Source organism: Hylobates moloch, unplaced genomic scaffold (assembly GCF_009828535.3).
Source record: "Hylobates moloch isolate HMO894 unplaced genomic scaffold, HMol_V3 SCAFFOLD_10, whole genome shotgun sequence".
NCBI lineage: Eukaryota > Metazoa > Chordata > Mammalia > Primates > Hylobatidae > Hylobates > Hylobates moloch.
This window is the reverse complement of record NW_026652285.1, coordinates 44940341-44963103: the sequence shown is the minus strand read 5'-3', so window position 1 is coordinate 44963103 and position 22763 is coordinate 44940341. Positions and strand designations below refer to the sequence as shown.

Sequence of the window (22763 nt, the reverse complement as noted above, 5' to 3'; positions counted from 1 at the left end):
TGCTTTCTGCCGACAGAACCTTCTTCAGTTTTTTGGTATCATAGTTCTTTTTTTCTTTCTTTTTCTTCTCACTGAGATTTGGGGAAAAAGAAAACTTCTGCCTCAGCCTCCCAAGTAGCTGGGATTATAGGCGTGTACCAACATGCATGGCTAATTTTGTATTTTTAGTAGGGACGGGGTTTCACCATGTTGATCAGGCTGGTCTTGAACTTCTGACCTCAAGTGATCCACCCACCTTGGCCTCCCAGAGTGCTGGGATTACAGGCCTGAGCCACCGTGCCCAGCCAAGAAAAGGAAAATTTTAAGTACATGTTCAGTCAGCCATTTTGAATTAGAAAAATACCTTAGTTAAATTTGACTGATTTTTCTTACTGGGCAGTGAAAAAAAGACCTTAATAAATGTGTCCCTAGAGACACATTAAAGTTAGAATTAACTACCACAGTAAGCCAGGAAATTTTTTTAATATACTAAGGACTAGCTGACATTGAATCATCATATGAGAGTCAAAGAACTGCTCATTGTTCTGTAGTGGTGAGTTTAAATTCAAGCAACAGTGTTACATATGTAAAAGTAACCACAATACTATTTTATATCAATAATAGATGACAACTTATCACACATGACTATTCTAGTTTTACTGAAAACCAGATTTAGCATTATTATGTCATTCAAGTTTATGGGAAACATGACATCCTATTACTATAGTGCCTTATGATAAAGACTAATGATGGTATACTGAACATTCACATATATAAGCATATACCATGATGTCAAATATATTACTCAAATTGATTACTTCAGTGGCATGAGTCATTTAAAAATAAACAAGACAGACACCTGATGTAAGCTACCTATATAAATATTCTCAGAACAACAAAGCATTTAAAATAATCCCTAGCTTAGCTTGGCATTTCATATCCATGATGCTGGGAATGGCCTACAGTATCAGCTGACCTCCAAAACTGGGTCTGATTAGTGTAAAGTTGTAATTGAATTCTACTGCTGATGGACCATCATTTGAAAATTATTACATATACATAACTCCATCAACTACAAGAAGAAATACTTCTTTATGACATAAGACTCTGCAAAAACAAAAGCAAAATAGAAAATGCGTCATACAAGGTAGTTACAAAAGGACAATTTGAGTTATTAACATTTTAGAATGTAGCTCCAACTCTTCCAACTAAAAATATATCTGAGAAAATATCAAAGAAAATGTTTGCCATAAAGTTCTAAAAATGTCATTCCACCTCATGAATAAGCAGATAAATTGGAAAAGAATTAGGACTAAGGTTGAGAAAATCAACTCCAAAGCTATGGGAAAGTCCAAGTTCACTCGATATTTTTAGAAGCCAAAAAACCCTACAGGGACCAAATTAATCACTGTTAGAAAATCAAATCACACTGATTTCTTTCAGCCCAAAGGATTATCTGAAGTTGCTTTGTATATTTAAACAGTTAAGAGGATCTTTTGGAATGCTTTTTCACATCCACTAATACTATCTCTGAAAAGAGCCTGGTCATCTGGGTACCTGTATCTGTCCCCAGAAGCCATGACTTAAAGGTTAACATTTGTTCTATCTAGGGAGTGTTTCAATAGGAATTGCAATAACCCATTAGAGATGGAAAGATTGAGGATGCAAGAAAGCATGAACAACTAAGGAAATTTACACATTAAATCCTTAGGTAGGCAAGATGGGCTCCAGCGTGTTGTGGAGCAGCTAGCCTCAGGGACAGACAGGCATTTCATCTACGGTAATAATAAAATAAAATATATGGGTACAGACATTGGTAGTTTGATAGATGTGTGGTGGTTTAATAAAAAGCTGAATCTAAGCAGGATTAGGATTCTGTCAGCTGAGTACCACAGAGGGAAAGATGGACAAGGGAGCTGCGGTATATGCAAAACAACAGTTACACTGATGAAACATAGGCTCCAAACTAGAAAAGCAGGGAAGGGCTGGGCGCCGTGCCTCACGCCTATAATCCCCATACTTTGGGAGGCCGAGGTGGGCGGATCACATAAGGTCGGGAGTTCGAGAGCAGCCTGACCAACATGGAGAAAACCCGTCTCTACTAAAAATATAAAATTAGCCAGGCATGGTGGCACATGCCTGTAATCCCAGCTACTTGGGAGGCTAAGGCAGGAGGATCACTTGAACCCAGGAGGCGGAAGATGTGGTGAGCTGAGCTCATGCCATTGCACTCCAGTCTGGCAACAGGGAGAGACTCGTCTCAAAAAAATAAAAATAAAATAGAAAAGCAGGGAAATCAAAACATGAATGAAATACAGTAAAAAGTAGAAGCGCTAATGGACAGGACTACCCAATGGGGATAATAAATATTATCTGAGGGATATGGAAACCAGATGAATGGTAGTCAGTCTTTTTTTTTTTTTTTTGAGACGGAGTCTCACACTGTTGCCCAGGCTGGAGTGCAGTGGCGTGAACTCAGCTCACTGCAACCTCCGCCTACTGGGTTCATGCAATTCTCCAACCCCAGCCACCCGAGTAGCTGAGATTACAGGCGTGCGCCACCACCCCCAGCTAATTTTTTTGTATCTTTAGTAGAGACGGAGTTTCACTATGTTGGCCAGGCTGGTCTCAAACTCCTGACCTCATAATCTGCCTGCCTTGGCCTCGCAAAGTGCTGGGATTACAGGCGTGAGCCACGACGCCCGGCCCAGTCTTTTAAAAACTTTGTAAGTACAGCAGTTACCAGTGAGGAGCAGGTCTGTGGTCTGACCATGAGGGTAGACTTCTGAGGTGGGGATGAGATGTCAGATGTTGGACAGATTATCCATGTGTATGTAGCAATTACTAAGTATGATGACAGGAACTGTAGCAAGCCCAGGTACTAATGAGAAGGTGTAACTAGGAGTTTAGTACAGCTGTGGAGAGTATAGTAGTCTGACAGCATGTATTTCAGAGGAGCTACAGTTTTTGAGTAAGGAGAAACAAACACAGCAAATGGGAGAAAGGGTTCTACATGGGAGAGGGGTGGTAAAGATGTGGGGTGAAAATACATCACCACTTAAGAGGATTACAGGGAAACAGTGCTCCCAGGAATAGCCAGGTAGGGCAAGAAAGTAAAAAGACATTTTATATTCAACACTATGTCTCTATTTCATGACAACAGACTATAAATTGTAGAAGGTAAAGTGGAAGCATTAGGGAGGGAGCATTGAAAGGTTGGAAGATTGCATCAGATTAGGGTATGTACAAACCAAATAGGGAAAAGTAATAATGAATGATCTGGGAATCTAGGACATTAAAACACCAACCAGCCAGGCATGGTGGCTCATGACAGTAATCCCAGCACTTTGGGAGGCTAAGGCAGGTGGATCACGAGGTCAGGAGTTCGAGACCAGCCTGGCCAAGATGGTGAAACCCTGTCTCTACTAAAAATACAAAAATTAGCCAGGAGCCGTGGTGGGTGCCTGTAATCCTAGCTACTCAGGAGGCTGAGGTAGGAGAATCGCTTGAACACGGGAGGCAGATGTTGCAGTGAGCCAAGATTGTGCCACTACACTCTAGCCTGGGTGACAGAGCAAGACTCTGTTTCAAAATAATAATAATAATAATAATAATAAAATAAAAATAAAAAGCCAACCAAAACAAATAAATGCCTTTTGGAACTTTCAAGAGAGTAGCTCAGTATCTTTCCAATAAATTCCCTTTCTGCTTAAGTTAGCAACTAAAGAATCCTAATGCTAATTACCTTCATGGACAGTGCCTTGCACACATCAGACAAGTAAAAAAAGGAATGTTTATTTACTTCATTTGTAAACCAAAAAGAATTTGAGACCGGTCTCAATCAATTTAGAGGTTTATTTGGCCAAGGTTAAGGACCATGGCCCATGACTCAGTCTCAGGAAGTCCTGGGAACAAGTACCCAAGATGGGTTGGTTGGGATACAGTTTGGTTTTGTATGTTTTAGGAAAACAGAAGTTACAGGCTAACACATAAATCACTGTATGTAAGGTATACACTGGTTTAGCCTGGAAAGGCAGGGCATCTTGTAGGGAAGGGAGGTCGGGGAGGCTTCCAGATCATACGTGGATTCAAAGATTTCCTGACTGGCAATTGGTTGAAAGAGTTCAGCTCTGCCTGAACAGTTGAATACAGCATAAAGAAATGCTTGCCTTTAGATAAAGGAGTTGTGGAAGTCAAGGTTCTTGTCATGTAGATGAAGCCTCCAGGTAGCAGGCTTCAGAGAGAATAGCCAGTGAATGTCTCTTAAAAGACCTTAAAAGGTGTCAGATTCTCCTAAGGGAAGGAGATTCTCTACAGAATGCAAATCTCCCCCCACAAAACACAGCTTTGCAGGGCTATTTTAAATAGGTCAAAAGAAATATATTTTGCAGAAAAATACTTTGATTTCCTTCAGGGCCTGCTATCTGTCACGTGATACTACACTAGAGTCAGGTTGGAAGTTGGTATCTTACTACTACAGAGTCTGTTTTGTTAGTCTTAAGATCTCTATTTTAATGTTACTGCTGGTCAGTTGTGTCTAGACTCCAAATGGAGAAGGGTATGATGAGGCATGTCTTGATCTGTTCCCCTCTTCCCGTCATGGCCTGAATTAATTTTCTAAGTTTCTTTGAGGTCCCCTTGGTTGAAAGGGGGGTCCATTAAGTTGGTTGAGGGGCCTAGAATTTTTTTTGTTTTACACATTCAATATATTTAAGTGTTATTTGGTCTGGAGTGATAAGAAAAATCTAAGAAAGGAATCTTAGGCATGTCAGCTATTCCTTTATCCCATCCTTATTTCATTTCTTCCTTTCACAAAAGTGAAGATGTGAAAAACAGCACCAGCCATTGAGGTTGAAGTGAGCTGGGAGCCTGGGTGTTCTGAGGACATACAGGATTCACTGTATACCTGCCTATGACCTCACAGTAACACTTTTGAAGGTGTGGAGAGTCCTGAGGCTTAAAATAACAAATGCCACAGCTTGTAACGCTCAACCCCAAGGTTTTGTGTCTAACTATGCCCCTCCCTACTATAGTGTTTCTCTAAAAGGAAAATGGCCCATTTGGGGGTGAATTCATACTAATTACAACTTTCTTTTAGATAAATGAATTTACCTGAATGAAGAATTCGCAGAATAGTCTGTTTCTAACCGTGAATTTATGTAGAAACAAGTACTGGCAATACAATTATAAAATGTCATAATTAATCCAACAGTAAGTATAATACTATTCCCTAAAAACAGTAAGTATAGTACTATTCCCCATAGTAGAGCAAATCAAGACAAATTAATTTCAGCTGTCATGTATTAGACATAAAATGAAGTACCTAAAATATATGATTAATGCACACAAAAAAATTATATTGTATCAGGCCTCAACATTAAGAAACACGCTTTAGGCTGGGCATGGTGGCTCACACCTGTAATCCCAACACTTTGGGAGGCCAAGGCAGGCAGATCACGAGGTCAAGAGATCAAGACCGTCCTGGCCAACATGGTGAAACCCTGTCTCTACTAAAACTACAAAAATTAGCTAGGTGTGGTGATGTGCACCTGTAATCCCAGCTACTCGGGAGGCTGAGGCAGGAGAAGTGCTTGAACCCGGGAGGTGGAGATTGCAGTGAGTCGAGATTGCGCCACTGCACTCCAGCCTGGTGACACAGTGAAACTCAGTCTCAAAAAAAAAAAAAAAAAAAAGAAAAAAGAAACATGCTTTATTAGCTTCAAGTGGAAGCAACCTGGGAATCTAGGTATATGGAACATCCCCAGGCATAGATGAAATTATGCTGTGTGAAAGAGAGAAGAGAAAATAAAAGGTAAACAATAGTATGGATTGCAATTCTTCAAAGCATTGAAAAAGGCACAAAGGAAAAGTAAAGACCTTCACTAGGTGTAATATTATGTATATCATAATGCCTAGCACACCACAAATTATCTTGTCACTTGAAAAAATATGTTAAGTTTAAAACAAATCAATGGAGGAGGGAATACATTTAACATAAACTCATTTAATAGCACTGGGAAACATATCAAAGAATATTTCTCAATTTGGAGAAAGATAAAAGAGGGTGACCATCTCTAACACCAGAATCATCTGTAGAACGTCAAGAGATGGTCAAATAAGATCTACGGTAGATTCTATGTCTGGCCAACTGCTTTGCTCAGTGGCTACCCACTTCATGGCTACCCTTAATTGCTGATGCCCATTGGCTGAGAAATAACACTTATTTCCATGACTGGCACTTCACCACTCACACTATAATTCCTCACACCAGGGATTACATGAACTAATCTGGGACTATTCCTTACAGCTCAACATCTCTGGGCAGGGGGAGACAGGACAAAGACCCTAACAACTGCTACCAAGCTACCTGGACAAATAGTACAGGAAAGGTTTTTCCCACAGCAAAGTTTATTCATTCATTTTACAGTGTCAGGCATCACAACCCATGAAATTAGGATTACAACTTTATCTGAGACTAGAAAAAAATCAGTATCCAGGCTCAGTACCTTATATACAAAATCTACTTTGTAATGATCATCTTTACTCAATAGCAGCAGTCCCCAACCTTTTTGGCACCAGAAACAGGGTTTGTGGAAGACAATTTTTTCATGGACCAGGGTAGGGGTGGGGGATGAGGGTGGCTTTGGGATGATTCAAGTGCATTACATTTATTGTACACTTTATTTCTATTATTATTACATTGTAATATGTAATGAAATAATTATACAACCATAATGTAGAATCAATGGGAGCCCTAGCTTTTTTCCTGCAACTAGACGGTCCCATCTGGGGGTGATGGGAGACAGTGACAGATCATCAGGCATTAGATTCTCATAAGGAGCACACGGCCTAAATCCCTCCCATGTGCAGTTCACAATAGGGTTCACACTCCTATGAGAATCTAATGCCAGAGCTGATCTGACAGGAGGCAGAACTCAGGTGGTAATGTGAGTGTTGGGGAGTGGCTGTAAATACAGATGAAGCTTAACTCACTCACCTGCAGTTCAACTCCTGCTGTGTGGCCCAGTTCCTAACAGGCCATGACCGATGCAGGGGTCGGGGGTTGGGGATCCCTGCTCCAAAGGGAGACAAACTCAAACATCATGACTGGAGTTTGCAGATAAAGACTTACAAAAAGGTAAAGATGAAAAGACAATTACAATTATTGTGACTTGTGGTTAGCTGAGATATTCAGTATCTGTTAGAATCTTAACTTGTTTTATTTCTGGAGAATAAAATAGTTGTCTTTTAAAACAGGACTAATATAATTAGTGTTCCTTCAACTTTCCCAAAACAAAAGGCAAGCAAACAAAAACAGAACTTTAAAACATCTAGGTGGTTCATCAGTCCTTTGCCTGTAATACCTATTTTTTTTCCTTCCCTGTGGCCCAGGCTGGAGTGCAGTGGCACGATCTCAGCTCACTGTAACCTCTGCCTCCTGGGTTCAAGTGGTTCCCCTGCCTCAGCCTCCCAAATAGCTGGGATTACAGGTGCCCACCACCACGCCCGGCTAATTTTTGTATTTTTAGTAGAGACGGGGTTTTACCATGTTGGCCAGGCTGTTTGCAAACTCCTGACCTCAAGTGATCTGCCTGCCTTGGCCTCCCAAAGTGCTGGTATTACAGACATGAGCCACTGTGCCCGGCCTTCTTGTTTTTGTTTTTGTTTTGCCTATTTTTGGCTGAGGTAAAATTTATATCAATGTCATGCACAGGCCTTAAACATACAATTTAATGAGTTTTAATATATTTGCTCTTATAATCTTCACTGCTCCTGCCACTCCAGGAAGTTTTCTTGTGCCTTTCTGGTCTCTATAGATGGAATCACATAGTATGCTCTTTTGTATCTGGTTTGTTTCCCTCCACATTAATGTTTCCAAGATTCATCTGCTTTGCTTGTATCAGTGTTTCTTTTTTTTAAAATAGCAGAGTAGTATTCCATTGCATGTATCTGCCACAATCGGCTTATATATATTCTCCTGTTGATAGATACTTGGAGGTTTTCCCCATTTTTGACAACTGTGAATAAAGGTGTGTGTAAACACAGAAGCCTGTTCTGCTGTATAAATGCAATCATAACTAATCTTAAACTTGACGGCTTTCTGCCTAAATCAGGAGCCAAGAAAATGGACTAAATTACTATCTACTTTCACATTAAGTCAGCAAAAGGAGCCTCTGCTACAGAGCCCAGGCTGATGAGATGAGATCCACCCCAACCAGCCCACATGTATGGCATGTGATACTCCAGGGGCCACACCTCATGAGGAGAGACTCTTCCTAGAACATTTCAAACAGGCAGTGTTTAGTATCGGTGGCAATAAACCACACTCATTTCTGTTCTGACCCTAATCTGCTGTCACACTGCTTCTATTACACCCAAAAATACAGTATACATATATTTTAAAATCACACATACACATGGAGGGCTTTTGATTTACTTGCCCTTTGAATTGTCCTCCCACAGATCCCATCCAACCAATGAAGAGGCATGTGCTAATTATGTAACTCTGGGCATGTCACTCACCTCTAAGCCCTAATTTCCCAATATGTAAAATGGGATCATTTTGCATCTATCTTAGGGTTACTTTGAAGATGAAATTATTATAGATAATGTATAGCAAGTATACATAGTGCCTAAACATAGTGCCTAATACACTTAAGTACACAAATATTAGCTATAACAGGTTGAGTATCCCTAATCCAAAAAACCTGAAATCTAAAACTTTTTGAGCACCTATATCATGTTCAAAGGAAATACCTGCTGGAACATTTTGGATTAGAGAGTCTAAACTGATACAATGCAAATATTCCAAAATCTGAAAAAATCTGAAATCCAAAACACTCTGGTCCTAAGCATTTCAGATAAGTAATACTCAACTTGTATTAATAAAACTATATTTCCAAAATTATTTAGAGTACACCCATAGACTTCCATTTTCCATCTCCATATCAAGATGAAGACTATAGTTTCCTAAAATTAGTGAGTTCCACAACAAATTAGTTCAATAGGTATTATGTAAATCAAAGCATTCCATAGCCAAGCAAGTTTTGGTTGAATAATTTTTTAACTGCAAAACGTTGATTTATTCCAATGTATACTATGACCCACCTCTAAAAGTGAGATCTAGTATACAGTATTTCCAAGGTGATTTGATCATGAAATTTTCTCCTGCCCTATGAAGAAGATACATGACCTTGGGGCTCTAAGAAATATATTTTGGGAAATGCTATTAAAAACAATACTGACTCTATATATATATTATTAATAGCATCCTCAAAAGGATGACAGATGCTCTTCCATTTAGTTTAATGTTACTCATCCTTCTGATTTTTGGGGCGCCTTCCTTAACCCTCCAAACGTAATCAAGACTTCATGCTATTATAGATACTCTCAGGGCTCCCTAGACTGTTCTTTCATAGCTGTTACTGCTGTAGTATTAACATACTTGAAAGATTATTTAATTAATGCCTGTCACTTCTCACCCCAAATCACAAGCTTCAATGAAGACTGTGACTGTATATTTTGCTCAACCCTATACCTCCAATATCTAGCACAAGGTTTGGTACTAGACAACAGATGTGGAATAAAGACAGGAATACCAGAATTTCACTGCAGTCTTTTTGGCATAGTGCAAAACTGAAAACAACTCAATGTTTATTAATAGGAAAGTAGTTAAATAAGCTAATTCACATTTGTGCTGTATAATATTACACAGCATTTAAAAAATAAGCTTAATCTTTCTGTTCTGACACATCCACTTTACTGAATGAGAAGGGAAAAGATGTATTTTATTACATATGCGCTGTATCATACACAGATATCTAGAAATGTACACATCAAAGTGTTAACAGTGACTATATCCCAACAGGACTAAAACTGGGAACAGAGACTTTCACTTTTATACAGTACCTTATATACTTCTCTGTTGTTTCAGTATTCTTCAACAAGCATGCATTTCTTTTCTAATTAATTTTTTTAGGCTTTGATCAACTGCAGGGCCACATAAATTATTATGGGCTTTATTCTTAGTTCTTATTTTTATCCCTATTTCTTAAAAATATTTTTGTAGCTGGGTACGGTGGCTCACGCCTGTAATCCCAGCACTTTGGGAGGCCAAGGTGGGCAGATCGTTTGAGGTCAGGAGTTCGAGACCAGCCTGGCCAACATAGTGAAACCCCGTCTCTACTAAAAATACAAAAATTAGCCAGGCATGGTTGCGTGCCCCTGAAATCCCAGCTACTTGGGAGGCTGAGACAAGAGAATCACTTGAACCCGGGAGGTGGAGGTTGCGGTGATCCGTATCATGCCACTGCACTCCAGCCTGAGCGAGACAGCAAGACTCTGTCTCAAAAAAAAAAAAATAATAATAATAATAATTTTTGTAATGATCTCTGTAGCAATCCTCTGAGGAAAGTAAGACAAGAGATAGTACTAACCCAGTATCATAGATTAAAAGCTACAGGTAAATTGCGTGACATCACCAAGCAAAACAAATGACAGAACTGGGGCTAAGGAATGGCTCTTTTCTCTTAGTCCAATGCTCTTTTTGTTGGACATCACTGCCTTTCCAGTAAGGGAAAGAAGGCTGCCTTGCTCTGCTCAACATCTTAGTACTAAATGACTAGAAAAGATTTAAACCTATTCCCACTGCCGACCCTCCCAATCCCCGCAAGTCATTTGAGGGTACCGGTGACCAATGGCCAGAGGGACCTCTTTTAAATAACCCCAGGGAAGAGGAGGTTACAAATCCTGGCGCAAGCCCCTTCATTGTCAGACAATTCCCTCATATTGAGCTGAAACCTATTTTTGTTACTTTGACTCCCTGGTCCAAGTTTGGCCATTTGAAATGGCACAAAATTTGAATATACTCTCCTTTTCTAGAGTATATTCAAGCATATGAAGAAAGCTATCATCTGTGTCTTTTGAGAATGAGTGCTTTACCTATACAAACTTCCAATAAAACATCTGTAATTATCCAACTTCTAATCGCAGTGAGTCCTAAGAAACTGCTTGGCAGAGGAGGAAAAGGAAAACTATCATGTGGGACCCCTACCAAATCATAAAGTATTTAATACAAGTAGCCAATTGTTACTACAATCCTTTAAGGCAGGGGTGTCCAATCTTTTGGCTTCTCTGGGCCATACTGGAAGAATTGTCTTGGGTCACACATAAAATACACTAACACTAATGACAACTGATGAGCTAAAAAAAAAAAAAAAAAAAAAAAATCTCATAATGTTTTAAGAAAATTTATGAATTTGTGTTGGGTTGCATTCAAAGACGCCCTGCACCATGTGTTGGACAAGCTTGCTTTATGGGGAGTTACAGAGAACCGTGCATTTTTTATCACTCCTTTGTTAGATGTCACCAAATCAAATAGCTTTCCAGTGTAAAGAATAGGCACAAAGTTAGGGTCAGATGCTTCTGACAAAGTCTTGGCTTTAGATGGCTACTCATAGCAGATTGAAGAATCTGTTATGATCACAGACAATTATTAGCTATTCATTACACAGATGAACAATCAACCTAATGATTTTTCCTCAGTAAAATATTTTGTGTTGTTTTTTGTCAGAACCTTCAATAATGAAGTGGCCTGGTGGTCCTCCTGATTAACAAATGAGACTTTTTCGTAACTTAAAAGAGGGAAAGGAATTAAAGATAAAAAGATAAAAATGGTCAAATGCAACTTAGTGACTGAACCTGAGACCCAGGAAAACATTTAGGACCAGAATGACATAGTTATTAGATAACACCAAGAAAACGCACAATGAAAAGTACAAGTAGGAGAAGCTACACTATAGTTAAATACTCATTAAAACTGCTTTTTACGAAAACAGTCATGAAAAACAATCAAAAGCAAATGTTTGTGCACAATCTTAGGGTAAGAATACACAAGACACAGACATCTATTTGGAATAGTGCAGTTTTTTATTTTTATTCTTGTTTACCTATTGATAATAGGAGCAAACTTGGGAAAGTCTTCCCAAATGTTGCTTCAGGTTTTCATTCTGAAAAACCTCTCAACCTAAGTGGGGGAAAGGAGAGCACTTAATTTAAAATATTCTTCCTTATTCTCCCTTACTGAGCTGTGTTGCCCTTCACCAATATTTATCATAATTTGTATTTACTTATCTTTCTGCTTTTTGCCCATATCACCTAGAAACTATAAGCTCCGTGAAGGGAGAGTCAGCTCTTTTGAACACAGTATACCTATGAACACAGCGCCTTGCACACGGAAGGTGCTTATTAAATATTTGTAGAATAAGCAAAGAAAGAAAGAGGAAGGGAAAAGGAGATCACAGGTTACCAAAAACAGATTACTTTGCTTTCCCAATCAATGTTGGGAAATTAATCACTTATTGAACACTTACTATGATCTAGGCCATTTATGCATAATCATATAGTTTCGCCTCCCAACAATCCTGACAACTTTGCATTTGAGACCAAAGTAAGGCTCAGAGAAATTAAATATTATATAACTCACCCAAGCCGCACACCTAGTAAATTTGAGCTCCATAACTTATGTGAATATTAGGTTTATCTGAGTGATGCTGGCCCCTAATATGCCCCTGTCATCAATGATTTTCTCTCCATACAGCTATGGAGACAGGGAGAGAGATTCACAGCAAACAGTAAATTAGTAGTTTTTTGTTTTTGTTTTTTGAGACGGAGTCTTGCTCTGTTGCCCAGGAGTGCAGTGATGTGATCTCAGCTCACTGCAACCACCGCCTCCAGGGTTCAAGCGATTCCCCCGCGTCAGCCTCCCGAGTAGCTGGGATTACCGGCGCCCGTCACCACGTCCAGCTAATTTTTGTATTTTTAGTAGATTCAGAGTTTCGCCATGTTGGCCAGGTCGTTCTCGAACTCCTGACCTCAAGTGATCCGCCCACCACCTTGGCCTCCCAAAGTGCTGAGATTACAAGCGCCCGCCACCACGCCCGGCTAATTTTTGTATTTTTAGTACAGACGGGGTTTCACCATGTTGACCAGGTTGGTGTCGAACTCCTGACCTCAGGTGATCCACCCGCCTCGGCCTCCCAAAGTGCTGGGATTAAGCACTTTGAGCCACGGCGCCCGGCCTGCAAATTTGTACTTATATACAACCCAAGTCCTCTAGCTATCTAGACAGTCTGAATTTTTTCCAGTTTACAGAAGTCCTGCTAAAGATAAACAGCAAAACAAGTATTTTTACATTAACCAAATATTTTTATCTTCAAAACAATTGTTACAAAACAGAAATTTCCCACAATACTAGTGAGGACAGCGTTAATCATTCACATTTCCCCTATGGGCTTGGGGTTTTTGGAAAAAAAATCGTAGCTGCATAAACTTGGTGTAAAATTTGAAAGAGACACTCATGCCACATTCCTCGTTTCCCTCGGCTAATGTGATCCAGATGGGAACGCTGAACGACGTAACTGCCCCATCTGCACCTTAGATTTGATTAGGGTCGTGTTCACTCTGTGCAATTAGTAAAGTGTGCTGACCATCAAATATTTACCAGGAGACAACATGTCCAGGTCAAAGAAAGGGCGTGAGAATAACATTTTAGAAAGAGTTGCACTGCAGCCAAGACTAACTCTGGGCTGCGGTCCACACTCGCCCCAGCCGACTCCTCTCATTTCCTCTCTCCCCTCTCCAGTGAACCATTCCTTCCTGGAGTCAAAGACGGTGCAACAGGCAGGTTCCTACCTTGGTCTGCACACTCTTATCGAACTTGTCATTTTTGAAGCTAAACGTATTCTGGTGCTTCTGAGGCCTGGAACGAGCCACGTTGCCTTTCTGGGAGCTCATCGCCGAAATCAAAGCCACCCCTCGCCGGGAACAGGCAAAAGGATGAAGGGAAAGAAAACCAACGAACTACTCCCAGGAATTGATGCTTCTGTCAATGACCCGGAAGAAACTTACGCAGCCTTTCCGCCCCGGCTCCGGGTCAGCCCACGTGACTGTTCTGGGAGGTCAAAGAGCAACGCTCTGCCCTCCCTGCTGTTAAGCCAGGCCACTCCACGCGGCGCAGCCTCTACCCCTCTGGCTCCGCGCAGCCTCTTTCTCAAACCCGGAGAACAAGTCCCGCTTTCTTCGAAATGAAAATTCCCCCATTGGCCCGAATGTGTAGTCCATCAAATCAAAGGGGCGGTGAACCTTTGTTCCTATTGGTTCTTCTTTTCCGCAATCCCCGCCTCCTGCCGAGCGAGCTCAGCCTCTCCTAGAGCTCAGAGCGCCTCCGGCCCTGCCGGGCGGCCTGTCATTGGTGGAAGTGAGGCGAGGCTGGGCTCCGTCCCTCTCCCCGCCCGCTAGCAGGCTGGAGCCGGGGTCAGCTTTGGCACCTTCCTCCAGTCAGTGGCCAACTCCTGGCTCAGTGAGGATTCTGCTCGTCCCCTCGGTTCCCCTCCAGTCTCCCTCCCGCTACCGGAACGAGCCTCGCGCCTGGCAGGCTGAGGAGGAGCAAAGAAAGCAGGATTAAAGAGAAGGAAGACCTGGCTGGGTCTGGGTGGTGTCTGCGGTGCCAGAAAGGGAGGCGGTGGCGGCGGCGGCTGCGACCACGGCCGCGCGGGACGTGAGGCCCGAGAGCAGCCGACGGGCAGCGGCGGCCGCTCCAGCGCCCCGCACCGGGGCCGTTAGTCAGCAGAACGCGGGCTCTTGTGGAGGAGCAGGGCCGGCGCGAGGCGAGACTCGGGAGCGCGAGCGGGGCCCCTGGGGCGCCACCGTCCTTCGTCCCGGCGCCGGGGGCTGCAGCCCTGGTCCCCGCTTGTCTGTCGGGCCCGTCTGCAGGCGGAGAGAGTCCGACGGCGTCCGGAGCGCGGATCTCGCCGTGTGGAGGACAGCGCGTCGGCTGCGGTTCTCTCCCGACTCCTTCTGCTCGGCGCTTCGGCCCGGGCCGCTCAGGTGCAGGTGCGTGCGGCCTCGGGGCTTGGGGACGCCGCAGCCCGGCTCGGGGAGGGGGCGCTAGGCCGGGAGCCGCAGCGCGGGAGAGACGAGCCCGGGCCGGCGGGGGGAGGGGAGCGGGAAGCGTCTTTGTTGTTGGCCACTGGGATCCCTCTCGGCACAGGGGAAAGGTGGGGAAGCCACTCCTGATCGGGTCTGTGTTTTTGAGAGAATTCTCTGGTGGTTGCGTGAAGGGGAGCGGTAGGACAGTCCCTGCGGTCCGTGGAGCGGCCGGAGTCAGGGGGTGGGGGAGGGAGGACCGACCGACACTCTAAGAAGGTCTTTGGTCCTCCTCGCTGAAGAGAAGGGTTCCATTTCATTTCCTTTGCTTTTCTCTCAGTGGATGAAAAGATGGGGTCAGGTTCCCATTCCCCTCACTGGCGCACTGAGAGATTCGCGGGTGCTTAAAAGCTTTCTCTTGAATGTCCTTATATCTCTGTCAGGCGCGATTTTAGATTGAATCTGCACGGGGCTTGGCGATTTGTGTATTCCGGTGGGGCTGTCGTAGGGTTCTTTTTCTTCAGATGGTTGGACTTTAATCTTATCTGTTTTCGAACTCTAAAGTAGGCTTATCAGGAATCGTTTTTGAATTGGAAAATTTAAAGGTTTTGTTTGGGATTTGTTTTAACCCCGAAACAAAGTTATGTCAAATTAGATTGTACTGTGTGGGGGCTTTCGTAAAGGAAAGAGTGTATTTAACCTGGGGTTTTTGCTTAAAAAAAAAAAAAAAAAGTTCAGATCTTTGATCTTTGGTGAGATTTCTGCCAATGCCAGAAGAGAATTTTTTGTAAATGATGCTTTAAGTCAGTGTGAGGTAGATTTGGTAAGCAAAAGGATGAATAACGGAATACAGAGGGTGACCTTTAAATTTCGCTGTTTATGAAATGTGTTCCTGTTTAATACTTTTTGTGATATATGATGCTTGATCTATAGATGATTCATTGGAATTTTTTTATGCCTCTAATCTTTGGAGCTCTTGTGCCAACATATGAAACTATAATACCTAATGAGTCGGAGTAGAAAGCCAGATACATGTTGTAATAACGTTAATCTGTTTAGATTAACAGGGAAATTTACCTTAAAATGAATTTTTTCCATGAAGAGTTTCTCTACATATGTTTATAGCATGAATTTCAGTTGGGTGACATCTAATGATAGCCAGTATTTTGAAAATTGTCATGATTGCTAGTATTCTAATTTGAGACTGCCCAACTTGTTGGTAAGTTTTTATTTGGAGAATAGGGGTCGTGTTACTTACGGAACAGCAGAGGTAAAAATCTCTGTTGTGCAGTAATTTGTCATATTATTTGAAATCCAGAAGGAAATGAATGGCACCTTCACCTATATTTTGACCTCTCTTTTCTCCTACTCTAGTGTTAATAAGGTTAATTGGCAAGGACAGGATTAGATTTTTAGCAGGCTAGGCAGTTTTAATTTTGTCCCTTAGTGTGCAGTACTGTAGTTGATGAGTAGCTTGTTTCCTTGAGTATCTTTGCCCATTTTGAAATGTTTATGAAATGACTGCTGACAAAGAATTTTCTGTTTCCTGGGACAAACAAAATCACCAAAAAACATCATGAAAAAATAATGTTTTTAGTAGCTTAATGAACACAGAAGAATTAAGCAATTGGTGTCTGTTCCAAGTTTGACACTGAATTGGTCTACAACTCCAGGCACGCTATCCCACATCTGAGTCAGTTTTCTCCATTTGTAATATAGGGCTAATAAAATGTGCCACCTGCTTACTTTATAAAAAGGGGAGTGAGAACCATATAAGCAACAGTTACTCTGGTTATGTGACATTGATATAAGTTAAATGAGAATACTTTTTAATGCAGTGCTCTTACTTTGGTTTGATATTATGAATTTCAATCCTTTGATGAACAGTTAGCATAAAGATAAGGAGAATGACTCTCCCTATGCCATCATTTAAGAATTAAAATTTCTTCCATATTAAGATTGGTGTTAAGATCTTTAGAAGCAGTGATGACAAGAAAATAGAGTATATTTTATTGGTTGGTTTATTTACTGGTAGATTTTACTTCTAATTTATCCAAAGTTTTGCTCTTAATTCTGAAAACTCCCCCTACCCTTCCTACTCTTTAAAATTTCTCACATACATTGCCCCATTTGCCTGTCGAATCCAGCCTTGTGAATTGGAGAGAGGAAAAGTGAGTTTGTGGCTTTTTTTTTTTTTTTTTTTTTTTGAGACGGAGTTTTTTGCTCTTGTTGCCCAGGCTGGCAGGCAATGGTGCAATCTCGGCTCACTGCAACCTCTGCTTCCCGGGTTCAAGTGATTCTCCTGCCTCAGCCTCCTGAGTAGCTGGGATTACAGGCACCCGCCACCACGCCCGGCTAATTTTTGTATTTTTAGTAGAGCCGGGTTTTCACCACGTTGGCCATGCTGGTCTTGAACTCCTGACCTCAGGTGATCCATTCGCCTTGGCCTCCCAAAGTGCTGGGATTACAGGTGTGAGCCACCTCGCCTGGCCTTTTGTGGAATTTTTACAGATGAAATAAATAAAGCCCAGATAAGTTAATTATTTCAATTGCCTAAAGCTAAGCAATTAGTAAGAAGTAGAATTGAGGCTTGAACCTGGGTCTTCTCTAGTCCTGAATCCTTTGCTTTGGAGCAGTGTTTTCCAAACACCTGTTCATGCCCAAGAGTTTTGTCCAAGTGAAATGAGAACTAACATAGCAATATAAATGTTGGTGCCATACAATATAATGAATATCCATGTACCCATCACCCAGTTAAACAAACAAAACTACCAATTAAAACGAAGTGTCTGGCCAGGCTCGGTGGCTCACGCCTGTAATCCCAGCACTTTAGGAGGCGGAGGCAGGCGGATCACCTGGGGTCGGGAGTTAGAGACCAGCCTGACAAACATGGAGAAACCCTGTCTCTACTAAAAATACAAAATTAGCCGGGTGTGGTGGTGCATGCCTGTAATCCCGGCCACTCGGGAGGCTGAGGCAGGAGAATCGCTTGAACCCAGGAGGCAGAGGTTGTGGTGAGCCAAGATAGCACCATTGCACTCCAGCCTGGGCAACAAGAGTAAAACTCTGTCTCAGAAAAACAAAAACAAAAAACGAAGTTTCCTTAAAATGTTAATACCTCTCTTAAATGCTGTTCCCTTCCCCCGCACACACATCTAACCAGTGACCCAAAGTTGACATGCATCCTTCCTATATCCACGTGTTGATACTTAACTACATACCTTTATCCTATGAACATTATATATATAGTTTTATTTTGATTGTCTTAAGACTATTTAAATACAGATATCTTTATTTAGCTTGCTTTCTTCACACAACTTGGCCAGGATTTATCTATGCTTATTTAGGTAGCTCTAGTTTATTTACTTTCACTGTTAGGTGGTATGTGCTCTATAATATAACTATGTCAGGTTTCTGTTGATGGTCATTTTTGTTGTTTCCATTTGTTTGCTATTAAACAGTACTATAAGGAATATTCCTGTATATGTTAGGTACCTGTTGTGTAAGACTTCTAGAGCAGTGGTTCTTGACCCTACATACATCCCATGTTCATAGAAAATATTTTACAGTACTTTAAAGAAAGCAATGGCCTTAATAAAATAAGAAAAATTTGTAATAAAGTAATATGTGTTTCACTTTGTAAATACTCGAGCTCAAGACTACATTCAAGATTAGCTACCAAGTGTAATGGTCGACCAGCAACATCAGAATCCCTTGGGAGCTTGTTGGAAATGCAGAGCATCAGACTTTAACCTACTGATGCAGATGCTGTTTTTTTGTTTTTTGTTTTTTAAATAATGTAAAAGACAGGATCTCTGGAGCCATACAACTTACTGTAACCTCAAACTCCTGGGCTCAAGGGATCCTCCCACTTCAGCCTCCCGAGTATCTGGGACTACAGGTATGCACCATCACCCCTGGCTAATTTTTAGATTTTTTACAGAGACAGGGTCTTGCTATCTTGCCCAGGCTGATCTTGAACTCCTGGCCTCAAGTGATCCTCCCTCCTCAGTATCCCAAAGCACTGGGACATTGGGATTACAGACATGAGCCACTGCCCGGCCAGATGCTGTATTTTATCAAGATTCCCAAGTGATGCATATACGCATTGAAATATAAGAAGCACTGCTAAAAGAAATAGTAGTAATTAGACGCTTTGTACCAATGGATGGTGTTTCCATCAATACAACAGCTACAGATTAAAACAGGTATGTTAGCCATTCAGTTACCAATGCTGGGCCTGTCATTGGTGGAAAATGATTTTCTGAAATAACAAACTATCCTCAGAAAAGTTTAAACAGAAATAAAAGTGCAATCTTACCTCTTTACACAATGATTGCATTCGTAACAAATCTTCATCTATGTTAAAACTATACAGATAAACTTGGTATTAAATCCTGTTTAGAATTATCTGACGTTAGTGGGGTTTTTTTCCTCTTTCTGTTCCCCTCTATGAATGTCCGGCAGAATATTCAAGTCATGAGGCATGGAGCAGCACTATTTATTTACTTATTTATTTATTTATTTTTTGAGACAGATTCTCACTCTGTCACCCAGGCTGGAGTGTAGTAGCATGATCGCTGCCCACTGAACTTTCGACGCCCTCCAAGCTCAAACAATCCTCCCACCTGGGCCTCCCGAGTGGCTGGGACTACAGGCGTGCACCACCACACCCAGCTAATTTTTGTATTTCTTTTGTAGAGACAAGGGTTTCACCATATTGGCCAGGCTGGTCTTGAACTCTTGAGCTCAAGTGATCTGCCTACCATAGCACCGCACCCCGCCTGCCCCCTCCAAAAGTGCTGGGATTACAGGTGTGAGCCACTGTGCCCAATCTGAGCAGCACTTTCTTTATGCAAGAAAAGTGCCTGGCATTCCTGGCCTCTATTTAGTAGTGCCCCTCATTCATTATAGTAGCCAAAAGCTGTCATTGAGAAAGATTGCCCTGGTTTATAAATCTGGTAGTAGGTTGCTAGATCACAGCGTATGAATGTCTTCAACTTTATTAAATAACTGTCAGTTTTCTGTACAAAGTACACCTTCCAGTCCATAATGCATGAGAGAGGGTCTGCTTGTCTGCATTTCAGTTATTTTAGAAGGTGGAAAAATATTAGTAGTAATATTTTATTAATTTTTGCCATTCCGAGGAGTATGAAATGGTACCTCATTGTAGTTTTTATTTGCATCTTATTTTAATGTATTCTTTGTAATAATACTTGGTAGGCATTAAAAATATCTTCCAGCCTGGCCAACATGGTGAAACCTCGTCTCTACTAAAAATACCAAAACTTAGCTGGGTGTAGTGGTGGACGCCTGTAATCCCAGCTACTCAGGAGGCTGAGACAGGAGAATCGCTTGAACCTGGGAGGCAGAGGTTGCAGTGGGCAGAGGTTGCAGTGAGCCGAGATCGGGCCACCACACTCCAGCCTGGGGGACAGAACGAGACTCCATCTCAAAAAAAAAAAAGAAAAGCAAAACTTCTTCCATTCTTTAGCATGCATTTTCACTTTAAATACGTTGTCTTTTAATGACTAGAAGTTTTTTAATTTTAATATCAAGTGTATCATTCTTTTGGAGAAAGCCTTCTCTATACTGGGGTTATAAAAATTCTTTCAGAGCATCTTTTAAGAGTTCACATTTAGATCTTAAATTTTTGTTGAACTGTTTGTATATAATGAGGTGCTCATGGATCTAAATTTACTTAAAAATAACTGCCCTTTATTGTGAAATTAGGTAATTTTTTATGTTAAGATGTTCTGATGAAATTACAGTGATAGTAATTGTTTTTAGTTCTTAATATCCTTTTGTGTCAAAATTAAAATTTGACACCTCTTTCATTCCAACTTTTCTCTTTTTTACTTTACCTGTTTTTTGAAATCCCTAAGGTTTAGGAACTACTACTTTAGTGTACACTGATTCTTATGTTTCATCTATGTCTCACGTTTGCCCACTACAGCATCATCAAATGCGAGTAGACACTCTTAAATACTGATCATTGATCCTCATCTGCATCTTCTACATTTCAGAGTTTGCTTGACATGTCTTTTCACCACTTTTTATTATGGCTAGGATTTTAAAAATGATACTGATGACCCTAATTTTTTTTTTTTTAACAGAATAGAATTTCAGGCTAAATTTAAATGTTACTTGAATATAAATTTTTCTCAGATACAGGGTCAAACTTCTTTGTTTTCCTAGTAATTAAAAGTGAGAATGATTAAACAAGTTCTCGCATACAGCTAACGCTGAAAAACGGGAAAGGAAAATTGGGCCAGTGTCCACTGGGTACCAGTCACTATTCTGGGATTGGGAGGGTGGGGATGATATCTATGAGCAAAACAAGCAAAGATCCCTAACTTCCTGGAGCTTATCACCTACCAGAGGCCCACTGATAATATGCACAACAAATAAAATAATATATTAGAAAGTGATAACTGCTTTGGAATAAAAGAAAACATAAAGAGGGGTAAGGTGGACCAAAGGAGTTAGTTGAACCTGTTAAATAGGGTGTTCAGGGTAGGCCTCATTGAGAAGAGGGGAATGGGCAGAGATGTGCAGTCAGTGAGAGTATTAGCAATGCAGATATTAGCAAAATACTGGAAGAGTGGACAGAATATGGTCTCTAAGTGAAACCTGTGTTCCTGGCTCTCTCCACCTTTAAGTTGTGTGAACTTGACAAGCTAATTAACTTAACCTGAATTCTTGATTTCTTCATGATAACCTGGGGAAAGTATTATTAAGATTAAAAGATATAACAAGTGAAAGTGCCTACTTCCCGCCCCCCACCTTGTTCTCATAGCACTCTGTACTTTATTTTCATAGCATTTATTACGGTCTATAATTATCTGTGTCATTATTTGATAAATATTTATCTCACTCATTCTAAAACATTGATGGAAAGAACCAGTCAGTGCAGTAAATCTATTCTGTTAACATACAATCATTTGTAGACAAACCCTAAACCTTTTTTCATGTGAAAATCATCTCATGCAGATTTATTGAGAAAGTGTTTTGTACTTACAGAATGTCTTTATGCTAGAGCTTCAGATTGTATTACAGGTATTAGCCCATTAATTACCACATGTCATCTTTGTGATGAAGGCAATGGATATGTATCATCTTGCAGTTGAAGGAACTGAGGTTGCTAATTGCATAGAGACATAGAAAATCAGAGAATTTGGATCAAATCTGATTACATTTGATTATATTTTCCTCTTTCTTCAATAGTGTTAAAATGGACTCTCTTTAAAGTATAAAAGCAAAAATATGTAGATTATTGGAAAATCACTAGCAAACAAGCAATTAATATTTTAGTTATGACTTTGCTTTTCAGTTTTTTCCCCACGAGAAGCTTCTTACAGCGTCTGAGGTGATGTTAGAATTCTACGCATATAGCAAACACATGTACCCCATAAATAGGTAAAATATTATCTATCAGTGAAAAAAAAAGGATGACAATAGTTAGAGGCCTTTACACTTAAAAATACTTTATACAGATAAATACTTTTAAAAATTATGGCTTATCAGAGTATTTAAGATTTATGTTGAGGATGTAGTCACATTAAAAGGGTAGGATTTAGAAAATGCATAGCACATGCCTAATGTAGATCACAGTGAAGAAAGGGGGTTGAAATAACTTCATTTACTTGGTGCAGCCAAGTCTTCATTCCAATCACAAGAAACTTGAAGTAAAGCAAGTGCCTCCAGCAACAAAAAAGACATTATCAATCATGTCAAACTTGTTTGGCTTCTGAATTTAGTTTTTTTTTTTTTTAGTTTGTTTTGAAAATTAAAATCAGTGGAAATAATTCGTATAATAAACTTTTCCCAAAAATGTCATCTGCAGATTATGACCTAGA

General features: G+C 40.7%; 2 protein-coding genes across 5 annotated transcripts in view; one reads left to right on the top strand and one right to left on the bottom strand.

Moving 5' to 3' along the window:
* The window catches only part of CUNH9orf85 (chromosome unknown C9orf85 homolog), a 73641-nt gene extending 59394 nt beyond the window's left edge, over nt 1-14247 (bottom strand). For all 4 annotated transcript variants that reach the window (XM_058444957.1, XM_032164291.2, XM_032164292.2 and 1 more), the window contains exon 1: nt 13672-14247. In XM_058444957.1, coding sequence (XP_058300940.1) covers nt 13672-13773 — 102 coding nt within the window. In that variant the 5' untranslated portion in view covers nt 13774-14247. The remainder of the gene's footprint in view (nt 1-13671) is intronic.
* Nucleotides 14248-14735: 488 nt separating this feature from the next.
* The window catches only part of ABHD17B (abhydrolase domain containing 17B, depalmitoylase), a 49215-nt gene continuing 41187 nt past the window's right edge, over nt 14736-22763 (top strand). The window contains exon 1 of the mRNA XM_032164286.2: nt 14736-14871. The gene's annotated coding sequence lies outside the window, so the exon portion shown is untranslated. The remainder of the gene's footprint in view (nt 14872-22763) is intronic.